This window comes from Mercenaria mercenaria, chromosome 7 (assembly GCF_021730395.1).
Source record: "Mercenaria mercenaria strain notata chromosome 7, MADL_Memer_1, whole genome shotgun sequence".
NCBI lineage: Eukaryota > Metazoa > Mollusca > Bivalvia > Venerida > Veneridae > Mercenaria > Mercenaria mercenaria.
In genome coordinates, this window is record NC_069367.1 from 77,095,942 (window position 1) to 77,122,711 (window position 26,770).

General features: G+C 36.6%; 1 protein-coding gene across 3 annotated transcripts in view; it reads right to left on the reverse strand.

The window, feature by feature from the left end:
• The window catches only part of LOC123555212 (mitochondrial intermediate peptidase-like), a 75,922-nt gene extending 63,406 nt beyond the window's left edge, over nucleotides 1-12,516 (reverse strand). Inside the window, exons 1-2 of one of the 3 annotated variants that reach the window (XM_053548700.1) lie at nucleotides 12,394-12,516; nucleotides 315-493 (exon numbers count right to left, since the gene is read on the reverse strand). In XM_053548700.1, the coding sequence (XP_053404675.1) occupies nucleotides 315-467 (153 nt within the window). In that variant the 5' untranslated portion in view covers nucleotides 468-493; nucleotides 12,394-12,516. Of the gene's footprint in view, nucleotides 1-314; nucleotides 494-9,653; nucleotides 9,809-12,345 lie in introns of those variants that run through there. The other 2 variants (XM_053548701.1, XM_053548699.1) reach the window with 2 other exon arrangements.
• Between the last annotated feature and the right edge of the window lie 14,254 nt (nucleotides 12,517-26,770).

Here is a 26,770-nt window from a genome sequence, read left to right on the forward strand (position 1 = left end):
CTGGATGAGGACTACTCAAGTGACAGCAAGGATGCTGTCAATTTTGGCAATTCTTAGTAACTCAAGAACCTAAACTCCAAAGCCTCTTGGACAATCAATCTGGTTATCGAACCTGGCAAATATATTTTGCCCATAAACATTTGTGACAAAGTTTGGTGAACACTGGATAAGAACTGCCCAAGCAAGAGAGCAGACAAATTAGAGGACGCTGCCTGCTGGCCCACCACAGGCGTTCACATAACATGATCGATTTCACGAAACAAATGATACAAACATGAAGATCAGCCTTAATGATATAACATAATTATACTTACAACATTTGCCTCTCTAAATCCGATTAAATTGAATTTCTTGCTGGGTTTGGAATTAAAGTCAGCTGTCAATGGCGACACTGTGTTGTTTAAACATCGACGCACATGTAGATACAGTACCCGTTTCAATAACAATCTTGATATCTGGAGCTTCATCTTTGCTCACGTTGGTGAAGAGTTATCTGAAAAGAAAGTTGTAAAGTTTAACAGAGATCTGTAGATCCTCATTACACACCTTCTCCACAAACATTACACACCTTCTCCACAAACATTACATACCTTCTCCACAAACATTACACACCTGCTCAACAAACATTACACACCTTCTCCACAAACATTACACACCTTCTCCACAAACATTACACACCTGCTCAACAAACATTACATACCTTCTCCACAAACATTACACACCTGCTCAACAAACATTACACACCTTCTCAACAAACATTACACACCTGCTCAACAAAAATTACACACCTTCTCAACAAACATTACACACCTTCTCCACAAACATTACACACCTTCTCCACAAACATTACACACCTGCTCAACAAACATTACATACCTTCTCCACAGACATTACACACCTTCTCAACAAACATTACACACCTGCTCAACAAACATTACACACCTTCTCAACAATCATTACACACCTGCTCAACAAACATTACACACCTGCTCAACAAAAATTACACACCTGCTCAACAAACATTACACACCTTCTCCACAAACATTACACAACAAACATTACACACCTGCTCAACAAACATTACACACCTGCTCAACAAATATTACACACTTTCTCAACAAACATTACACACCTTCTCAACAAACATTACACACCTTCTCCACAAACATTACACACCTGCTCAACAAACCTTACACACCTTCTCAACAAACATTACACACCTTCTCAACAAACATTACACACCTTCTCAACAAACATTACACACTTTCTCCACAAACATTACACACCTTCTCAACAAACATTACACAACAAACATTACACAACTTCTCAACAAACATTACACACCTTCTCAACAAACATTACACACTTTCTCCACAAACATTACACACCTTCTCAACAAACATTACACAACAAACATTACACAACTTCTCAACAAACATTACACACCTGCTCAACAAACATTACACACCTTCTCAACAAACATTACACACCTGCTCAACAAACATTACACACCTGCTCAACAAACATTACACACCTTCTCCACAAACATTACACACCTTCTCAACAAACATTACATACCTTCTCCACAAACATTACACACCTGCTCAACAAACATTACACACCTTCTCCACAAACATTACACACCTTCTCCACAAACATTACACACCTGCTCAACAAACATTACACACCTTCTCAACAAGCATAACAGACAATCTTAACAAACATTACACACCTTCTCAACAAACATTACATACCTTCTCCACAAACATTACACACCTGCTCAACAAACATTACACACCTTCTCCACAAACATTACACACCTGCTCAACAAACATTACATACCTTCTCCACAAACATTACACACCTGCTCAACAAACATTACACACCTTCTCCACAAACATTACACACCTTCTCAACAAACATTACACACCTGCTCAACAAACATTACACACCTTCTCAACAAACATTACACACCTGCTCAACAAACCTTACACACCTTCTCAACAAACATTACACACCTTCTCAACAAACATTACACACCTTCTCAACAAACATTACACACTTTCTCCACAAACATTACACACCTTCTCAACAAACATTACACAACAAACATTACACAACTTCTCAACAAACATTACACACCTTCTCAACAAACATTACACACTTTCTCCACAAACATTACACACCTTCTCAACAAACATTACACAACAAACATTACACAACTTCTCAACAAACATTACACACCTGCTCAACAAACATTACACACCTGCTCAACAAACATTACACACCTTCTCCACAAACATTACACACCTTCTCAACAAACATTACATACCTTCTCCACAAACATTACACACCTGCTCAACAAACATTACACACCTTCTCCACAAACATTACACACCTTCTCCACAAACATTACACACCTGCTCAACAAACATTACACACCTTCTCAACAAGCATAACAGACAATCTCAACAAACATTACACACCTTCTCAACAAACATTACACACCTTCTCAACAATCATTACACACCTTCTCCACAAACATTAAGCACCTTCTCAACAAACATTACCACAACATTGGCATGCATGGTGTCCTCATTACACACCTTCTCAACAAACATTACCACAACATCTGCATGCATGGAGAAAAAATGCAGAAGAAGTTTTGGACAGAACAAGAGCTGTCTCCGTAGGATGACACATGCCCCCGATGGCACTTTGAATGAATAGTTATGGCCGATGTTAGAGTTTAGGACCTTTGACCTACGGAGCTGGGTCTTGCGCGCGACACATCGTCTTACTGTGTCACACATTCATGCATAGTTATTTTAAAATCCATGCATGAATGACAAAGATATGGACCGGACATGCCCATCAATGCACTATCATGAAAAATGATCTTTAACGTCTAAGTGTGACCTTGACCTTTGAGCTACGGACCTGGGTCTTGCGTGTGACACGTGGTCTTATTGTGGTACACATTCATGCCAAGTTATTTGAAAATCCATCCATCGATGACAAAGATATGGACCGGACGCGCCCAGCAATGCACTATCCTTTAACATCTAAGTGTGACCTTGACCTTTGAGCTACGAACCTGGGTCTTGCGCAGGACACGTCGTCTTACTGTGGTACACATTCATGCCAAGTTATTTGAAAATCCATCCATCGATGACAAAGATATGGACCGGACACGAAAATTGCGGACAGACCGACAGACCGACAGACCAACAGACAGACAGACGGTTCAAAAACTATATGCCTCCCTTCGGGGGCATAAAAATGATTAGACTGTTATCAGACTGTCATTGCCATAACATAAAGGAAAATCATGTCAAATGTGGTGCAACTACTAATCTATTTAGGACATGACCTTCTTTGGCCACTGAGAGCATCAAAATGAATGAAAATGCATGTCAATGAAAAGCTTTACTACAGTATGTAGATCAAATTGCCCCTTCACATTTTTTGAAATCGATAGTTTATGTTTACGTCACAAAAGCGGATTTTTGGAGTAATCCTGACAGGTCAACCCCGCCCCATCCACTAGTTTTTTACAATATTCCCCTTGTCGCTTGAAAGAGTTGAATGTATGCTTTTTTCTTTATCTTTATGTCAAATGATTGATCCGCCCAACACTATGACACACACACACACAAAGCGCGCGCTCTGACAACACTATGACACACACACAAAGTGCGCGCTCTGACAACACTATGACACACACACACAAAGCGCGCACTCTGACAACACTATGACACGAACACAAAGCGCGGGCTCTGACAACACTATGACACACACACAAAGCGTGCACTCTGACAACACTATGACACAAACACAAAGCGCGCGCTCTGACTCTATCTTTGAAATGTCAACATAACAAGACACATAGTAATCATGTCTAAAAAACAGGCCCAGTATCCAGGCCTCGACACTAACAGTGTCCCGGGATACTGAGGACCCCAAAGTCTAGCTAGGGACACAGTCACCCATTATTCAAAGCTAGTGTTCCCCCAGGATACCTATTTTCAATAATGACAATGTAATAGTCACATTAAAGACCAAGTTACATTCAAAGATTTCCTAATTCTAACAGAATATTCAACCAAAACATATGAAACCGATGTTGCTTTCAACTAAAAAAAACCCTGCTAAATCTTAAATCTTATTTATATCTGTTCTTGCTTCAAATTAAATTCAGCAACAACCTATATATACTGTTGTTGAATTTAATTCGAAACAAGAAAAGAAATAAATATGATTTTTGGTTGAGTACATTTTCATCCTTTCAAACTGGAGGGATCCCATATATTGGTGAGGGACACCAAATTCTACAAGTTGGGGGCCCTCTAGGACACCACTGAAAAAAGTTAGTGTCATGGCCTTTTTGCTTCAAATTAAATTCAGCAATGACCTATATATACTGTTGTTGAATTTAATTCCAAACAAGAAAAGAAATAAATATGATTTTTGGTTGAGTACATTTTCATCCTTTCAAACTGAAGGGATCCCATATATAGGTGAGGGACACCAAATTATACAAGTAGGAGGCCCTCTGGGACACCACTGAAAAAAGTTAGTGTCACGGCCTGGTATTGTCCTTGTATTCATTGTAACTTTATCGATTGAAATGGTACAATAACATGAATATAATGGATAGTTTAAAAAGCAAAATACTCGGATTTCAACTTAGTCCAAATGGGTTTTTTGTTGTTTTTACAATTATTATCAATGAGGGAAAAGTGAAATGATACAGTCAGTTGCAATCATTGAACCTTCAACCTACACAACACTGTAATTGTAATATCCGTAAAAATCTGATAAACTTCTGTAAACATAGTGAAATATGGCATGTTTGATAAATCAAGCTCCAATTTGCTCCATAACTGAACTTTTAAGTCCTATATGAAATACACAACCTCTGTAAATCTGATATTTGAGAATCGTTTAAGGCATCAAAGAGTTTTGGGCATTGAGCATAAGAGGGAAAGCAAGAAAATCTACAGTGCAGGCCCAAGTCAAAGTTGTTGAGAGAGCATCCAGTTTGTTTTGCATCTGATTTGATCTGCAGTCCAAGCCCAAGGTAGACCTGCTGAGAAAGCATCTGGTTTGACCCACAGTCCAGACCTGCTAAGAGAGCATCCAGTTTGTTCTGCAGTCCAGGCCTGAGGTAGACCTGCTGAGAGAGCATCTGATTTGTTCTGTAGTCCAGGCCTGGTGTAGACCTGCTGAGAGAGCATCTGATTTGTTCTGCAGTCCAGGCCTGAGGTAGACCTGCTGAGAGAGCATCCAGTTTGTTCTGCAGTCCAGGCCTGAGGTAGACCTGCTGAGACAGCGTCTGATTTGTTCTGCAGTCCAGGCCTGGCGTAGACCTGCTGATAGAGTATCTGATTTGTTCTGCAGTCCAGGCCTGGCGTAGACCTGCTGAGAGAGTATCTGATTTGTTCTGCAGTCCAGGCCTGGCGCAGACCTGCTGAGAGAGCATCTGATTTGTTCTGCAGTCCAGGCCTGGCGTAGACCTGCTGAGAGAGTATCTGATCTGTTCTGCAGTCCAAGCCTGGGGTAGACCTGCTGAGAGAGCATCTGATTTGTTCTGCAGCCCAGGCCTGGCATAGACCTGCTGAGAGAGTATCTGATTTGTTCTGCAGTCCAGGCCTGGCATAGACCTGCTGAGAAAACATCTGGTTTGACCCACAGTCCAGGCCTGGCGTAGACCTGCTGAGAGAGCATCTGATTTGTTCTGCAGTCCAGGCCTGGCGTAGACCTGCTGAGAGAGCATCTGATTTGTTCTGCAGTCCAGGCCTGAGGCAGACCTGCTGAGAGAGCATCTGATTTGTTCTGCAGTCCAGGTCTGGCGTAGACCTGCTGAGAGAGCATCTGATTTGTTCTGCAGTCCAGGCCTGGCGTAGACCTGCTGAAAGAGCATCTGATTTGTTCTGCAGTCCAGGCCTGGCGTAGACCTGCTGAGAGAGCATCTGATTTGTTCTGCAGTCCAGGCCTGGCGTAGACCTGCTGAGAGATCATCTGATTTGTTCTGCAGTCCAGGCCTGACGTAGACCTGCTGAGAGAGCATCTGATTTGTTCTGCAGTCCAGGCCTGGCGTAGACCTGCCAACAGAGTATCAGGTTTCTCCTGCACTCCAGGCCCAAAGTAAACTGCTGAGAGAGCACCTGGTTTGTTCTGCGTAGAGAGCAGCTGATTTGTTCTACAGTTCAGGCCAGAGGTAGACCTGCTGAGAGACTTAAGAGCATCCGGTTTGTTGGGCAGCCAGGCCTGAGGTACATTAATCAAAATAATTTGACGTTCAGATTGTTTTGTTTTATCCTCTAGGTACCAGTTTCAGTGACCCTAAGAATACCACTTGCAGAATTAGATAAATTCTTGGAGAAGAACTGCGGTAGTCTCATTTATGAATTACTATAGTGTAGCCTTCCCCCAATTCATATGATGTAAAATAGAATAGAAAATCTTTCAGCAAAAATATTTGGTACTGTTTATCACAACCAACCCTGATCTCCTTACAGATTTTCTGTGGGACCTGTTTCACTGACCCCTACCTTATTTCTAAATTAGTCAAGGTAGCCAGTAATTGGCATTTTGTCAATGTTAACTTTCACAAACTGAACAACAAACAAGCACATTTGTTGGTAATATTCAAACATAATGTGTTGTATTATTCAACAAGATGCTGTTTATATCATTTGATAAAATATGGAAACACTGGCCACCTCATGTCAACAGTATCAGAAGTGAAAGTTGGTTGTCATTTTTCAGATTGGCTCTAATTTCTGGTAGATATAATAAAGCCAATCATCAGTGTTCGGAATTAGCTGTAGTCCGATAGCCTGTGGCTACCAAATTTCAGCTTGGGCTACCAATTTTCCACAGATACAAGCCCGACCAGGCTACCGTTTTTTCCTGACGTGATTAAAAAAACATGCCATTAAATTAAACCTGTGTAACATCGTGATTTCATACAATCTCAATTAATATACGCATATTGTTCAAGAATGCATCATGCATCATCCAGACTTAGGAACGCTTATTGAATTATTGACCTAGAAAATACATATTCAAATCAATTCACCGGTGAAAGTCAATTATACATAGTTAATAATTTACGTTCTTCAGGGATATAAATTAGCAGGGGCCCAGTAGCCCATGGCCCCTAGATTTTGGGCTGGGGCCCTAAATTGTTGGAGAAAATGCCCATATACCTAATATTAAACATTTATTTTTGACAGTCTAGGCCCCTAAATAAAAATAGGTAGTTTATATCCCTGTTGTTCTTTTACCATGGATACCAAATAATTGTGTCTACAATTCCAATTAATCGCATGGTTAATCAACAATTTCTCTATAAAACGTTGTTTTTTGCACTAGCACATGTTGACAATCAGACGCAAAGTGTCAAAGACGTAACTGCGTCGCTAAGTGGCTGAATACAATCACCTCTTGTGTAACGGTTAATCTGATTCACTTCTACACTTCTCGCGAAAATCTCACAACCTGAAGTAGGCAGAGCTTAAATAGTGCTAGTGGCATGCGTGTGTATGTGTATTAGGCACTTATTCTGACATCTTGCAAATTGTCAACAGTCCCTAGTAGCGGTAATTAGTGAGTGCGGATCCTAAAAAATCGGGCGACTTGAATTTCGCTTTGCATGTGGTTAGATTTTGCAAAGACCCAGACTCATGGAGTGACGTGTCTGATGATGAGGACTCCAAAGATGATGATATGGACTGGACTGGAGTATTCAGAGTTAAAATTGTTTGAAAACATGGCAAACATATGTCTTTTTTATTCCTTTAAACATGCACATATGTCGGTAAATCAAAATGTTTTATGGTGTAAAAATTAGATATTTTATGGTGTTTTAAGTTTGGGCTAGTGAAATTGGTGTCAGGCTTGGAAAATTTCCTGTCTGGCAGCCCGAACGGGCTAGTGGATTCAAATCCAAATTTCATACACTGAATCATGGATTTCAAAGCTGTGTATTTCCTAAAAGTAATTGTTGGACTGTTCTATCTGCATAAAAATCAGACAGAAAACTAGATGACATTTGCATCAAAACAGAAATAAATCAAAATGTTCCTTATAACCAGAGCTAGATCAGAATTTGAGAGCATAAGAAAGTAATAAGAAAAATGTCTCATAATTGGGGTTATCATGGAAATAACAATGCCACCAAACTGTCATTGTCAGCACAACATTTTCTTTGAGCATATCGAAAGCTGAAATGTTACTGTTAACAACCCTACTATAATTATTTGCCTAAAATATTGCACTTGGTAATGGCAGCAGATTTTCAGAAGGTCACTGAAACAGGTCAGTCACTGAAACAGGTCCTCCTACGATATGACAGGCAATTTAAACGTTATAACTTCGAAGGATTAAAACACAGTAATGTAAAGTTATTGGTTTTATCGCTTGCACATAATTGCGTGTAGGCACGGTAAACGTTAATTGTGTAAGTTTTATTTGAATTTATTTCATATTCGAAAAAAAATCAGCATTTAAACCCAAATTGACATCAATGACAATTTCATTGGAAATTTCTTCCACTAGATCTATTCCAGGTCATTCCAGTGTTTGACGTGAGTGGAGATATTGCCCATAAAGAAAAATAACTCATTATATTGTAGGATCACATGGGTATGTAGCGTTGCCTAGTGGATCTCTTACAAGACTGTTCAAATAATGCCACTGGGGTGAAAAGAGGCCCTGCCCCGGGGTCACTTGATATATGAGTTATATAGGAAAAAATACTTTGAAAATTATTTGATCATATTTCCTACACTGTTTAAATATAATTACCTGATGACCCCAAGTAATTAGAGGTCACCTGACTCTGACCTTGACCTACTTTTGTTTTTTAAGATACAGCCTTGAAATTTGGATGACATGTACAGTTTTGCACATCAATCTTAAAACTTAAAACATGAATGTGACCTATTGATCTATCTTCCTAATATTTTAGCATCAGTTTGACATTTGAAACATGTAGCTCATATTACTCAGGTGAGCGATCCAGGGTCATCATGACTTTCGTTATTTTTTGCAGTTTGCTATTTTCGTATTTTTTCTTATAATGAACCAGCCTGTATGTGCTTTAATGCTAACTTTTTATTATTAATTTTATGCATCTTAGCTTTTCTTATCCTTTTAGATTGTTTGTTTGTATTGTTATAGGATAATCATGTTATATTGGAAAATAGCTTGATTTAGCTAATGTTTACATGTTTGCATGTTAGTTATAACCTACGCTAAATAAAGATTATCTTATTGCGTCAAATTTGGACTAATAAAAGTTACATGTATCAAAAGGGGATTCGATTCCTCATTGATTTATGTAAAAATTATCAAATAATATCCGAAATTACGAATGTTCTGGTGATTTAAACCTATGTATGTACTGTACACGATTACAGTTTACCGTGTCTACACCCCAATATGCGCAAGCGAAAAAACCAATAACTTTACATGACTGTGTACTGTGATTTATCCTGAATTATTTTGGTCCTACAAAGTCTTGACGTTTAGATTGCCCCGTCACAAATATAAAACTACCTGAACATCAAATTATTTTGACTATTTTTTAACCCAATTGCCCATATGAAAAAATTATCTCAATATTTCCTAGGATAACGTACCCGATGTATAGCACCGATACATGCAAGGATTGCCTAGCATTTCTGATCAGTACACCTCTAGCTGGGTGGGAAACACTGAAAGGTTATCTTTCCTACAGTTATTGGGCCAATTTGTTTCACTCAACCCGGGGCACGCCAGTCACGTGGGAGGCAAGAAAAAAATCTCGCCAGTTTATTGATAAACGAACGTTTCAGCATACGCAGGCCACTTGAGCTGCAAATACAAAAAAAATAAATTGGAAATTTATTATGATTTTCTCTTGTGGCATGTTCCAAATAAGTTAGCAAATAATTCTTGCAGTATGTTTCTACATCTACTGGTACTAACCCAAATTTACAAGGAAGTGTCTAGCCGTTCGGTAACTGGACAACTAGCCTGCGTTCTAGTCGTCCGGTTACCGGACGGCTAGCAAATCCTCAGGGGATTTTTCTAGTCGTCCGGTAATTGATATCTTAATGAATAAGTAATGATTTTATACAGTTTTAAATGTTATTTACTTAAAATATCAATACTTTTCTGATTTTTCAGTCGATTAAACGCAAGAGATCGTGTTTGTTTACAAATCTGTTCTATTTTTAGAAATGATAAAACATTGATCGCCAAACGTCCATATGCTAATTTGTAAAGTGATGTTTTTTCTAATGGTCTAAACTTTAATTTTTAAAACAAAAATTTATATATATTTTTTGAAGAATGGAAAGCTTACAAAAAGGTAATGTATTAATTAATTTTGACTATGATTATTTCAAATTAAAATGGATTAATCATGAACGCTTAACTACTGTTTTTCTTAAAAGTTTTGAACATCATGCTGCCGCTTTTGAAATTAGATGTCATTTTAACCCTTTACTCCATACAGATACAATAGTATTGATTATTGATACCCAATACACTCAGTAGCATTATCTGTACACTATCTCCATACAGGTTATTGGAGAAAAATGCAAAATTTATACCTGTGTTACTCAGATCAAAATTAGTCTATGAATACTTGTTTTAACCATTTAGTGTTCAACATAATTTATTTTTAGAATTAAATTTCCTTTCTGATGGTATATTTTTCATAATTTTGTGATCAATATTTTTCACAATAGAAAGCTACAAACTTAAGACCTTAGAATATTATTATAATTTAGCTGTTTCATGCATGTGATACAACAGAAAAGAAATATTTTTACTGTTACAAATGCACAATTTTATTAATTGAAGGTAAATGAAAGACTAGAAAGGTCTATATTAAGTGATTTTCAAAATTAGCAAACCCATTTAATTAATCATTAAAATCTACACCCCTACCAAACTTACAGAACTTCATAGATCATAAAATTAATTAATTACATAATGTTTTGATAAGAAGCACTGATCAAAGACACTTTCTATAAAATTTGTTGATCCACATCATAAATAATGATGCAAACAACATCCTAATTGCTTTGTTTTGACAGCTGTGCACAATAAACACACTTCCAAGGGGTCCAGGTCAATTAGCATAAATTCCATAATGTTGACAAGTGATCTATGGATTTTAATGGTTGTTATGGTAACCACACCTTTTATTACACCAATCTTATGTCTCACTTTTACATAATTTGCCATAGTTGAATGATAGAATGCAAATAATAACTTGTTTTTGGGTCACCTATGTACTTTTCCATCCATCAATAGCTGTCCTAATATATATAAAGTCAGTGTGATTTTCAGAAAATGCCACCTGAATTAAAAGTGATAATTATCAATAAATTACAATTATAACCACAAGTTTTTCTGAAACTGATCTTTTATTAACAGTTTAAACTTCACAAATATGCTTTTGTGGGCTTCATTGCCAATATATTTTATTGGTATTTTGCATTTAAACTATCAGTGTAGTAGAATGCGATAAAAGGAGTATCTATGGAGTAATGCATAGATGCGTTAAAAGGAGTATCTATGGAGTAATGTATAGATGCGTTAAAAGGAGTATCTATGGAGTAAAGGGTTAAACATTAATTCATTAAAAAAATATTTGAATACTAAAACATGAAAATTGAAAGTTTTTCAAAACTGTTTTAATTTTGAAAATCCAGTTAAAAAGTTATTAAAATTTAAAAATTTCAATCCTATAAAAGCCTAAAGATGAACTGATTTTAATAAGTGACGTCACATCGATTTCGCCATTATTGAGACCGGCAAACTTCCATTTTATCAGCTGAATAATGCAGTGATTTATCGTAAATGTTTATTGTATGTATTTACACAAACTTTTGTTTATAGATAAGTATGAATATCTCAAGTAAATAACATTAAAACTATATAATATCATGTCTTATTCATTAGGAAATCAATTACCGGAAGACTAGAAAATCCCCTGAGGTAACCGGACGACTAGAACGCAGGCTAGGCGTCCGGTTACTGGACGGCTACACACTTCCAATTTACAAATGTTTACCCGATTTTAATATCGCGAAAATATATGATTTGCCACTTTGCCTATCTCGCAAGACAGGCACATGCTGGATAGACCTGGGCAGTGCCGGGAAGCCAAACGAACTCCTAGCCGGTTGCACGCGGCGAAACGCCGTACGCCGCAAAAATGAAACGAATTGACCCAATTTGCTAGTGCTATAACTTCGGCTAAGCCAAAGGTCAAATGTCGTTTCCAACCAAATTCTTTTATCATTGATATGATAGAAAAATATGTAGATTATTAACCTAGTAAAACTTGCTCTAAAATATGAAAGGAAACAGTTAATGTCAAACCTCGGAAAAGGGGAAAGATACTTGTCAAAATATCAGTCAGTTGTGACTATGGAGGCTGACATTTTGGATTTCATTTCTCGTTAAGAACGGGATTTGGTGGAATCTTAGACTGTATCCCATTTTGGTCGGTACGCCTAAAGTGCGCAATGGTGCGCAATGGAGGTAAAGTCAAGTGCGCAATGGAACCATTTTTTTTTCAGGAAAATTATCTGTTTAAAGAAAATGTCATTGGAATGGCAATTAAATGATCATAGATAAAAAGGAAACACAAACATCAGATACTTTTACATTGTATTTTTTTTATATTTCTATTCAGTTTAAACGTATTTATAAAAAATGATATAAATTATGTTAGAAACATGATATATACAAACCTGGAACAACTGATACGGGGACTGGAATGCGGCATTTATCTTATCTTATGCTGTCGTCCAATCGAAGCGTTTGCCGTAGGTTATTCTGCACACACACACACTTACGCCTTACAGTTTAACTCGTCCTTTCAGTGAAAATCTGGGAAAGCATTTGTTGAATTTTTTGTTGAAAGCAAAAGTTCTGCCATGAAATTATTGCCTGCATCTGTTTTTAAATAGAAAATATCTACATTAATGTTACTTTTCGCCCTGTGAAAATAGCTAAATCTAGGCTTGTCTTACCCTGGGAGAAAGATGTCGTTTTTACATGATATTTGCCTTGTTGATTCAGAGTATTTAGAACAATAAAATTAGGACATATTTTAATGAAAATAGCAAGTCGAAACTGTAAACTGTTGCCTGAAAATATTTGTTTATGATATTGCTTTGTTCTTCACCATTTAAATGCGTGTTAAACCTAGATGATTTTCTGCAGTTTGATCTAAAAGTTCGGAATACTAAGGGCGCTTTTGTTTGCAAAAATCCGGTTTGGGTTTTAGGTTTTGGTTTGGATAAAAAATAATGATAAACTTAAACTGGTTTCTGTTTAAATGAGTTCTTGAACAAACAGGCGGTTTGTATGAACAAAATGACGAATCTAGAAAAACTGGTGATTAAATCTATTCTAAATGGAGATAAATGACAGATTTTGTATCTAAGAGCCAAACATATTAAATAACATGCACTACTATTACTACCCCTCATGTGCCGACACTATTTAACATGTGTATATAGCAAGGCTAATTATGGCATAGACAGTTGAGTCACTGCCTTTTGCACTCAACAACATAAGCCATTAGACCAACTGAGTGAATACAAATGTTTGTTTTTGTTAAGTTTAATGTCAGACTGACAGAATTATAGGTCATATATCAACTTTCAATGCATTGTTTAAGGCATGGGCGGGCAGCTAGGTTAAGCCCCTGACCTTTAAGTCAGCTGGATTACTTAAAAATCCACACATGAATGAATTCTACACCCTGAGCAAGGTTTCGAACACACAGCAGTGAAGGACAAATAATTTAAAATCAACTACCCTAACCATCCGGCCACAAAGACAAAGACTGAGATGTAATCATTTAACTGTATCCACTATCCAGCAGACTTTTTTTTATTTCAATTTGATGAAAATTAGAGATTAAGTGTTTTGTAACAGGGTAACTCCTAAATTGAAATCATTGCTGTTTCCTTGTTTTAGACACACTCAGCAAAGTTTGACAGTTGTGATGTAGTTAATGTGCAAAAATAGATGATGTTATACTACTCAAGGTTCAAGCAAAGCACATATACTCTGACTCTGGTGCTGGACTGATTTAAGTAACCAGTTGTATTTTAGGCCAGCGAGTGTATCTTACCTCACAAAAACTTGTTTAAATAAATATTAATTAAGACTCTTCAAAAAATGGTTGACATATTTAATCTCTGACATTTTTTTCTGATGACACACTGTACATCCAAAATCTGGCAACAATGATTTGGATGGCATCCAATGACACCCCTGACTTGATCAGATAATACTTAATACTCTGTATTAAGGGTGACCAGAAACCATGGATATACATTATTAAACATAATTGATACTTATGTATATAATTATATGTATTTCGGTGAATTGAAATTTCTCTACACTACACGCAGCCACAGGAAAAACTGCAGCAATTACATGGCAGAGACTGAAGCACTCATGAAGACCGTCTTAATGATTGAAGACTCGGCAGAAGAAAGCTCCTCAGTCGTCTTTCTTACAGATGCACTGTCTGTCATGGAAGCTCTGATCAGCAAGAAAGCTCCGCAGCTAGCCAGGAGAATGCAGAGCATGAGTGTAACCTGCAAAGTAGCACTTCAGTGGATTCCATCCCATTGTGGACTTGCAGGCAATGAAGAGGCAGACAAACTGGCTAAGCTAGGAGCTCAGTCAGAACAACCAACAGAACCTGTGAGTTACAAGGGGAAAGTCACCATCATCAAGGCACTAATGAGACAATGCATTGTGCAAGCTTGTTTCCGAAGTTAGCATTGTAATAAATTGTACAACATTTGACAACAAGGATCAGCTCTTTTTACAGACTTAATAGTCATTTTATTTTTGTTGTAGACTGCTTTGTCTATATTGAAATGGCTATTTCATGGGGACACAAATTTATGGAATTCAACTTTTTAAGATAAAAACGATGGTATTTATGAGCTTGTTAGAAATTAATTACACAACTATGAAATCCATGAAAATTAGCCCCCCACAAGTATTTATGACTTTGCAGTGTTTTTCGGTCATTTTTCTGCATAAGTTAACAGGTCCTAGAGCTGTCAGTCAATTTATTTTCAATTAATATCTTGTCAGGGATAAAAAAAATGAAAATTTAGTTGGAAAATGAAATGCTCATTGATATGAATAGTTGTATGCATGAAAATAAAAAAAACCTCATTTTGCTCTTAAAATTTAAAACTGCATCTTTTAATCAGGCTAGAGAACTGCTTTGCATATGTATTTATATACTAATGATGTTTATGTGCATATAAAGTTATGTCAATGTGCATAGAGCTTCTTGCTAGGACCTGAACCTAGAATTCTTACAAAAGTAAGTGTGTTTCTTTACACTACAAGAAGTGATCCCTTGCTTAGCAACAGAGACATTTATTTTTAAAAATACAAAATATTGCATATGTATGTTATCCTTCAGAAACAGACACATTTACTATAAATCAAAACTTTATTCTATAACAGCAATTGGATTTTGGACTGTTGGAGGTCGAATAATCTTGGAACGAAATGAATGGAATATTTCGATGGTTAGAGAAACTGATGAAAACGATGTATGCCAATCAAAGAGAGTGTTTTTAGAAATATTGACAAATGAATTCGGCTGAGCATAAAGATTACCACGGGTTTTCACCAGAAATGAACCAATTCTTAATTTTTTTCTTTACCCGTTTCCATTTTGGTCCACACGGTCCGTCTTTTTTCCCGAACTGCAATAAATTTCAGATACAACAAACCGAACAAACCGCCTCCGGGGGCAGTTTGGTCGGTTTGACAAACCGGTTAGCGGTTTTTGAAAACAAATGACACAAACCATTTCAAGATCAAAACCAGTTTTACAAAACAAATCGAAAGTTTGGCAAACCGGTTTGAAACCGAACTGAGTTTGTTACAAACAAAAGCGCCCTAAATGTAACTTCGTTGTCGGCTTTTTTTTTAAAATTTCATTGTTATTTTAATTTAAATACATTGTATTTTTCACATATCAGTTTTAAGATTAAATTAATTAAACTAATTTTTGGAGTTTAAACAACAATTTCGTTTGAAACATTCTCTGCGTTCAAGAAGAATGTTTGTTTCTGTATGTAAAAATCTGACATTATAAACAATAATCATAATTATGGCTCTACAAGATTAAGAAAGGTGTCAGTTTTCTGTCTTTTTCCATTTTATTTATTCAAATCCAACACAAATCGGTCCTTTGATAAAGAATTGAAGTAACGTGGTAAAATATTTCTTCAGGGAAGTGAGCTCGAGTTAATTCATAATAATTAAGCCTATCACCACATGCAGTCACATGCTGTTTTTCCTTCAGAATCGCTTTAGATCAATCTCTGATCATCTAATTATCGCCACTTAACATGTGCCTGGTAAACCCTTTGAACAAAAAGTGTTATAGCTCCATGATGAACATGAGGTAATATGCTAATTACACGCTAATCGATAGTGGCGAAAACAAAATATCGATCGCTAACGACTGGTCGATATTTACAGGTATGGACGACAACATAATACAGAGAAATGTATTGATTTATACGGAGTGTCTACTCCCCGTATAAGACCTAAAACACGTGAATTTGTAACTTATAATTACAGCATGCTGAAAGTCATAAAAGCAGTTTAGTATCAAAATTCCCTTAAACGGAAATAACAAAAAAAAAACCAACTTTAATTGTCATATTTGAAATAAACTACCGACTGATTAAGGTATTTAATTGATTTATCAGAATATCACACCTATGCCAACTGATTAAATCACGCCTCAATGGTACGTAATGAAGATAAGGCGCACAATGGACATATTATTTAATTTTTTAGAAACCATTATTTGGTAAACTTGTCAACTAAAATTATTGGAGATGATGTTAAAATGCTAAGGAATGAAAATGGCACACAGACAGCAGATATTTGTGCTAAGTCAATGGCGCGCAATGGAGATAAAGTGCACAATTGACTCAATATTTTAGGAGCGATAACTGGATAAATATTTAGAAAGATAACCCCAGCTATTGTTTAAAATCGTTTGACTTTATTTATTCTCAGTAAATGTTTTTGCAATAAAATGATAGCTACATCATGATTATGATCATAATGAATTTTGAAAACCCTTTTATTGCCTTATCTAAAATAAACTGCTGACTGACACAAACAGCAGATATTTGTGCTAAGTCAATGGTGCGCAATGGAGATATAGTGCACACGCAATGGAGATAAAGTGCACAATGGACTCAATTTTTTAGGAGCGATAATAATAAATTGGGTAATTGTTTAGAAAGATAATCCCAGCTATCGTTTGAAAACTGTTTTTACTTTAGGTAAATGCTATTGAAATGAAATGATAGCTACATCATAATTATGCTCATAACGAATTTTAATAACCGTTTTATTGTCCTATCTAAAATAAGCTGCCGACTGATTAAGGTGTATAATTGGATTATCAGTAATATCACACATATGCAAACTGATTAAATCACACCTCAATGGTGCGTAACGAAGGTAAAGTGCGCAATAGACTTTTTTATTTATTTTTTTAAAACATAATTCATATATTTTAATTCAGTTTTTAGTTGTTTTTAACATAATATATATATTTTATTTCAATTCTCTCGTTTGAGTTTCAGAAGAATTTGATACAGAAAACCTTATCTATAATTTGTTATCACGTTTGAAAAATACTTAGAGCTGCGTGTTTGTATATATTTTCTAACACTGACACCTACATGTATAAAAAACCTAATAAAATCTACATGTGTTAATATGTTTTCACCGCATTGTTTCTTTTAAATATGTTATTAGAGAAATTTGATATAAACCGTTTTATAACTTTGTGCGTTGTAGTAATTAGTTTCAAATGTATTATATTTTATATTTACGTCTTTGTATATTTTTAACATAATTTATATGCTTTTGTTTGTATATTTCTAACATGATTTATATCTTCTATATATATATAGTTTCAAATGTATTAAATTAACGTGTAAGTATATATGTTTCCAACAAAATTTAGATAGATTTAAACTTAACAGAAATCTAAAAAAAAATGTGTAAAAATATAACAGATATCTGAAGTTTGTGTTTCCTTTATATCATTTAATCACTATTCCAATGACATATTCTTAGGATAAATATTATATCGTTACTAAAAAAAGTGGTTCCATTGCGCACTTTACCTCCATTGCGCACCATTGCGCACGTTTCCTCCATTGTGCACTTTAGGCGTACCCCATTTTGGTCCCATAATTTTTAATACAGGCAATTTCCGCCCGTTGTATAGGCACGTATGAACTATATATAGTATGCAATATATAAAGTACTTTCTGTTCTATCGAGTGTTCCACAGGGTTCTGTTATTGGTCCTCGCATTTTCCTTTACCTATTAATAATATGACTTCCAAGGCGGTGCCCCAATGTGTTCCTTTGTTTGTTCGTTTTGTCCTCGTGTGTTGGCTTTGTGTGTGTGTGTGTGTGTGTTCGTGCGTGCGTGCGTGCGTGCGTGCGTGTGTGTGCACGTCTGCGTGCTGTGTGTTTCGTTTTGTGGAGGTTGTGTTTTTGGTGCGTACCATTCCCTGTTTGATATTTGTCTTTGTTGTTTTTTTTACCTGAATTCATTAAAAGTAAGGCCCGACTATTTGCAGACGACACCATAGTATGCTTGACCTACATAAACTTGAAAGCTGGGAACGAGACCGGGCTATGGAGTTTAATCCTGATAAATGTGAGGTCCTAAGGATCACCGGGAAGAAAAGGCCTATTATTTTCCCTTTCACACTGCACAACACCACACTTAAAACCACTGACTCTGCTAAATATCTAGGGGTGACCATTTCTAAGCATTTAAACTGGACCCAGCACATAAACAACATCACAGCAAAACGCTAACAATTCACTCAGATTTATCAAAAGAAACATCAAACAAAAAGGTCAAAGAAGCTGTTTATACTACATACATTAGACCACAAGTTGAGTACTGCTCAGTTGTTTGGCACCCCTGGCAGAAACATCTTGCCTATAAGATTGAAAGTGTCCAGAGAGCTGCGGCCAGGCATATTTGTAATAATTATGATTTCACCAGCAGCGAAACCCAAATGATAAACAACCACCTCTGAAACACTCTAGAACACTGAAGTGTCAATAACTCTCTCATATTCCTGTATAAAAGTCATCACCAGCTTGTTTATATGTTGACCACGATCACCTCATACACAATAAAAATTGGAACTTCCTCATACCCCAGTCTCAAACTCAGTATCACCTGAACTCCTTCTTTCCTGAAAGTATACGTTACTGGAACAAATCTCCCTGGTTGTGTGGACGCATTGATAGAGGGCCAATACGGGCTAAGACGCTTTCCTTCAGAGGTAAAAGCCCCGGGTTCGATTCCTGGCTACTCCCATAGCGGTGTGCCCTTGGGCAAGGCACTTTATCACGATTGCCTCAGTCTACCTAGCTGTGAATGGGTACCAGCAAATTGCTGGGGGTAAGGAACAATTGGTTTTAAATGTTCTTAAAATAGGGTCGCTCAAAAAGCTCTACAGAGCTTATGTTCATTGCTTCACAAAGCGACGGTAAATAAAATTTTCCTTTACCTTTACCTTTTGGTCATATTCAGTCTAGTCCTAGCCTCAATATCTTTACCCAGAGGCTGGTGACGGTCATTTCTTAACTTATTATTTTTATATTTTAACCTTTGTACTCTATCTTTATCTTTATTTCTCTGACAAGCGCCTTCCAGTCATAATCTTAATTGATATTAAGTTCGGGAGTACCGACTAGGATTAGAACTAGTATCTAGACTAGGTGCAGACTAGTTGAAGAGACATATATACAGATACAAGGGAATCCGGGTACCAGACCCTAGCTCTTTTTGAATATACCCCTTGGTTCTTTAACGTACCCGATGTATAGCACCGATACATGCAAGGATTGCCTGGGCTTCTGATCAGTACACCTCTAGTTGAGTGGGAAACACTGAAAAGCGTTTCTGAAAAATCCCGAGGCATCTGTCGAGGATCGAACCCCGGACCTCTGGATTGGAAAGCCAACATGCAAACCACTGAGCTAATCCATCCACTCAGTAGTATTCGCTATATAGGTTACAACACAGTAAATAGCTGTTTAGGTCACACACGCCTAAATAGTATTCCCTATATATTCTATATAAAACTGACATTTTTAATGAGCTACCGAAAAGAGAGCTAGACCTATTTCAGAGAACGAAATAGAAAAATCCTTAGAATCCTTACCTCAGTTTAAAAAGTTATGAAACAATTGACATAAAATGAAGAGAAAAGTAGGGGTCATGTTTGCTTACTGTAAAGTCACACCAAAATCACACTACTGTGACCTGGAAGTACTACGTACTCAATCTAAACTTGAGTTTCACTTCACCAACTACAACCTCCTTTCACACTTTTTCTACCAGAAAAGTAAAAAATACATCCACAATGAAATTTAAACAGAAACCAATTTAATTTAATTTAGACCTCTGTGGCCACGTCAAGTGAAAAGTACTGAAGTAAGACCAGATCCACAGCCACCCCCTAAACCAGCCCCCAGACGCTCAGGTAGAGACAAGAAACTACCAGCGAAGCTTGAAGATTATCATATGTACTCTATGATACCAAGACCATACGATTCAAAGATCCTAGCCATGAATGTCCTTATGGGATCTGGAATATTAAATCAGGTAGACACGCATCGACTGATACAAGCTGTTGTGAAATGACAAACATTGAATTATGAAGTGTGATATTTTAATAAAACTGTATTTTATGAAATTTTAAATACAAAACGATGTTGTGTTATATCTAAATGCGAGGTCGCATTTCAAATAAGGGGAGTAGAAATTACAAGTAAAGCAAATAGAGAAGCATGTTTTGCATAAAGTAGTTGGAAGAGTATTTCTCATACAAGCTATGAGTTAGAAACTAGAGTAGTGTAGTTATATACTTGTAGACTTAGGTATAGACAGTCCTGAGACTTGTAAGACAAATGACGAGACGTCATTTATCAGACCAGGGAAGTATGTAACAGGGTCAGTTTTCTATTAAAACTTAGATCTTATAAGGGTGACAACTCCGTCAACCTTGCCCACCTTGTATCTCTAACCTGTCAAGAGTTACCTGTTTTACCGCGGTTTGGTGATTTTCAATTGACATGTGACCTTTTTGAAAATACTGGTCAGTCAGCCATTTTAGTCTTTGTTGGGAAGGTGTGTTTTACCAGTGGTCAGAAAATGTATTTCCAATGGTTTGTATTTGTTCTGTTGTTGCTTATTGATTAATTTATAGTATAGGGAATTAAATCTTTGTACATGTATTAGGTTCACTTTGAGTTTAGTAACTTTAGAATTGTGAATTTCATGATTTATAAAGAAGTGAGTTTTAGAATGACACTTGTATGCAATCACATTCCTCTCTTTTATTCACTGCTAACATTTAACTTTACAGTATCAAGTAACAGCCACTGGTGTGAATGAAGTTTTTGTGGTTGCAATCCCCATGGAAGATTATCTCACCCCCTAACTAGGCAATCACGCCATTATCATCCGCTATCTTACTGGTTAATCTCTGCAACCACTGACTTCTTCAAAGGAAGTTCACTATCAACATTTTGTAAATATTAAATTGTTGTGTAATGATAAATTTACCAAACATGTATCTGATAAAGTTGAAGGAACATATGTTTTTATTATGTTTATAACACTACTTGTTACATGTATCATAATAAAACGGACGTATAACTTTACTCATCATATATGTTTTTCTACATAATGGACTTTTTTTTTCAAAATATTGATAGATTTGAACTGATCATTTAGTATTGTGTACTTCTTGGAACATTTCAACATAACAAAATAAAGTGTAGAGTTAAACAGTTGCTGAGTATATATTTTCATTCATTCTTTACTCCCAGAAATCGCGTGGTTCTTGCTCCTTTTTGTTGTATACTGCAAAACTCCTATTATGTGTTACGTAAATGTCTTTGTTAACTACAGTGATTTAGTAGGGATTTAGAATATAAATACTAAGCAAAGTGTATGTAAAAGAGCTGAGAATGTTTTGAATTGAAAAACACCATCATGCTGTATGAGATATTGGATAGAAAAATATGAGAAAAAAAGGAATAAAAGTTACCGAATTCTGTTTAATCTCTGTGTTTCTTTTCAGAGTTTTAGAAAACGGATGGGGCAATGTAGGGTAAAGGTTGTGAAAATACTCTACAACACTGGCTGGCACTAGAATCTGGGATATTTTATGAAACTGTTGAGGAAAGGAAATATAAGGATTGTTTTCAAATGTTATTTTCATCAAAAGCAAGAAAAAAACATCTTTTAGTATTTTGCCTTTTTTAAACGATGTTGATTTCCTCCATTGCAATGGTCGTAGTATAGTCGAAATCAAGAACCATCAGTTTCAATCTGCTTTCACCAGAGAGAACCTTGCCAATTTGGCAAACATAAGCCCTACGAACATTTCAAAAAGAAGTTCATTTGTATATACATTTAAAAAAACTTTCACCGAGTGTCCACGTTTTCTATTCTAACAGTCGGCAAGTGTATGTGCATATAGTTTCATCTTCATCTTTCAGTAAAGTACTGGGTGTATGCCTAAAATGTCAGCACTGTCGTAGCGATGAATGGTAACATGTTCTAAAGTCGTTTAACTGTCTGGAGGAAGGACTGCATGCGTTAACAGATAGATATATTACCAGGAAACTATTTGTGTGGCCTTGTGTGGATGCACTTCCTTGAGTCAAGCATTCTTCACTAGTTATGCAACTTTGTCTTTTTGCAGTGTTTTCTTTCATCCTAAAAGGCCAAAAATGGAACATTGCAAATTTATGGTTGTAGTTAAACGACGATTGACAGGGCGTTGAATCCTTCATGTGAGGTAGCCTTCCAGCTAGCTTACAGAAAGTCGTTGGTAAAGACATACATGGTATTTTCTCCCGTTCACGACTATGGTTCTTATACTATACCTTAGGATAGGGTAAAACATGTACAGGTAATGAAATGTGCAACACCCCTCACGCCCCCTAACACCAGCTTAATCGGAACTGTAATATAGTAAAATGAATGTACTCTATCATCTCAAATTACCAGAAAAAACAACATTGAGTCTTACTGAAATAATACCTTTAGTGTATGTTTTGAGTAGAAATATATCCAGGAAGTGTATCCCTTAATTTAATTTCATTTTCATTGTGCTTTATTTAAAATATGGTTTACTATTTATCCTAGGGAGCTTCAGTTAATTAAAACTAACAATTCTGATACTGATGCTTCATTTTTAGATTTACATCTCTCTATTTATGACAATTTTATACATACCAAAATTTATGACAAGAGGGATGATTTTAATTTTAGTATTGTAAATTTTCCCCATTTGGATGGGGATGTAGCTCAGGCTACATCTTATGGGGTATATATTTCTCAATTAATTCGGTTTGCCAGAGCGTGTAGTCATGTCAAGCATTTCAATGAACGTAATCAATATATTACAGGTAAACTTCTTCAGCAAGGCTACCGTTATTACAAATTGCGTAAATATTTTGCTAAATTTTATTATCGTAATTCTGATTTAGTTTTAAAATTCAATAGTAATTTAAAGACACTTCTGCGAGAAGGTATTTCTAAACCCGTTTTTATGGGGATGTGGTTTACAAACTTCGTAAGATCTTGGGTCACGGTAATTTTCCAAATGTATTTGGAAAGATTATCAAACGTTTTATTAAAAGAGGTTACGACCCAATTGTTTTGAGACATACCGCATGTTTAGTGTTCAACCCGTTTACAGTTGGACACTACGCTTCCCTCTTTGATTGCGTCTGACGGAAGAGGTAGAGGACTCTATGATTAGCAGTTTTTAAATCCTACCAGGACTGAACTGTTTTGATATTTGTCTTCTGACCTGTTTCGTCGGGCCCTTAAGGGTGTTTCTCTTGTTGCTCTGTCTTCTGAAAAGGCATTGAGTACATACGTTTTTGGTTCTTAAGGTTTGTTTTTTATATATGTATACACGAGCATTTTTGTGTTTCACATGCCATGCCTTTTTGTTTCCATTACGTGTGTAAGAGATTCACCTGGAGGGGATTACTTTTATTTACACTGTCCCATGTCTTTGGAACATGATGGGGGTAAGAGTGAGGTTAGGTGCACCATAAACCGGTTTAAGCTCCCCAGTGGTGTTTTTGCCACTGACCGTTCCAAGGCGGTGCCCCACTGTGTTCCTTTGTTTGATCGTTTCGTCTTATGTGTTGGCTTTGTATACGTGTGTGTTGTTCGTTTTGTCCTTATGTGTTGGCTTTGGGTGTGTGTGTGTGCATGTGTGTGTGGTGCACGCGTCTGCGTGCTGGGGGTTTCGTTTTGAGGAGGCTACGTTTTTGGTGCGTGGCATTCCCTGTTGGATATTTTTCTTTGTTTCTATTTGACTTATATATCTCATCTCAGTGTTGTTATATTTTCTGGTCCTTCGGGATCATTGATTTCAACTCATTTAGATTTGAAGATTGAATACTGCTTAAGCCGGTGCTAGGGGGCGTGGGCAGTGTTGCATTTTCCATTACTGCTCATGAACACACTCAAACAAACCGAGTCTGCAATTTTCACTGTTTGCCTTGTTCTCGGTGCTTCCGAGAGCTCTACTTTCCAGATTTTATGTAGATACATCTGATATTAAAATATATGGTTAAATTATCAATTTTCATTGCCTTTATCTTCATGTTAATGACACTGTACATTTTGGAGTTTTTATGTGATAAATGCATATTGGTTCATGAGACCTAATCAGTCAAGCCAACAAGTCATAAGTAACTATATCAGGCTTGATAAAAGTTGGTGTATTAAGATATAGAAAGTTATTAATAGTCCAGAGTTTTATGTTCAAAACAGAACATGTTCTTAATGGCCTGTTTGTGACTCCTTTGCGGTCCTTAGTGAAAATTATAATTAGGCACCCATATTAGTAACAGGCCCGCCCGCTTAGCTCAGTAGGTAAGAGCGTTGGTCTACGGATCGCGGGGTCGCGAGTTCGATCCTCGGGCAGGGCTTATGTTCTCCGTGACTATTTGATAAACGACATTGTGTCTGAAATCATTAGTCCTCCACCTCTGATCATTCATGTGGGGAAGTTGACAGTTACTTGCGGAGAACAGGTTTGTACTGGTACAGAATCCAGGAACACTGGTTAGGTTAACTGCCCGCCGTTACATGACTGAAATACTGTTGAAAAATGGCGTTAAACCCAAAACAAACAAACAAACATATTAGTAACAATAAAGCCGTAATTCCGTGACTCTAGTTACCTCCCCTAACGGTCCGTCCACAGTATCAGACTGAAATGAAATGAATCACGAGTTGGACTATATGCCCTCTAGCCATGTTTCTTGTATCTTCCCTCCTTCCTAGGAGAACCATCACATGGGCGTAGAATAACACGAATGTAAATCCAAACACCAAGAATATCGCGAATACTGTAGATCCCTTCACCACGAATAATAACAAAGCAGTTTTTATACTAAACACTGTTATTTACGTATATATGCACACAACCTTATACTTAGGATTATAGTCTACTGAAAACTTCTTAGAAGAAAACAGACTAATGTTAATTGTTCTTTGGCCAGGAGGGCTTCTGCTGGGATACAACACTGAGCATTGGCTGGCGTGCCTTTTCGAGGTTGAATAGAAGTCTGCTACTCTCCACCTCGAGCCAACCATGTTAATGATGATCTGAGCTCGTACTTCCGTCGGATGTTCTTGAAATATGTGGGTAGTCAGTTCATACCACCGCAGTTCAATACTAGGTAGAACCGCTTCTCACACTATTTAATGATATACACTCCAAAACAAAGTGTGTTGCAGTCTCTGGCAAATTACCACAAAGTTGACAAGTAGTGTCTATATTGTACTGATTAAAGTTTTTACGAGTAGTTTGAAGCATGTATGTACCGGTAGTTAGCCGTACGTGCCGATTCACGAGCAAAGAATTCACATGAAAACACTGGCATCAAGGTTCCTGGTTTAAACACCTCAAACTTCATAAAGTGTAGAGATCTTTCGCTCCAGAATTGGCGTACTAGTCTATTCACACGAGTTTTCCACCTAAATTTAGAATGGTTATCCTCAACGATGTCACACAGCAGACCAAGGATTATCTGTATATCACTGAACCATTACTTTTTATTGATCTAGTTTCCAACTGCCTCTTCAGAATTTTTCTGTCAATACTATCTTCTTTTTGATGAAACATATTATTCAAGGGAGTTAGTGCTCGTGTATGAATCTGAGCTTCTATAGGTAAAAGACCAGTTATCGTATATATCGCAGTGTTAGCTGTGCTGTCGGTTGGTTGTGAAAACTCTTTCACGAATTTTCTCTGAACTGCTTCAAGATTTGAAACTAATGACTGTGTTGGTAGCAGAAGCTCCATCCCATTAAGTAAAACGGTTCTAACATATGATTTGTACAGATGCACGATGGCAAGTATATTGAGACCTAATTGACCCTTAATACCACTTCCAAATAAACTATATGCTGCTCTCCTAGCTTTCTTAATATTTTCATCTACATTTTCCTTTTGGTTTGAACTGATAATGTCTGATCTAATTATACCCAGATGAGGGGTTCTGGTCACTAACGGAATCGTTTTACTGTTCATTTCAAATTTTCCACCAATACTTTTTACGTTTATTGTTTACTCTGATG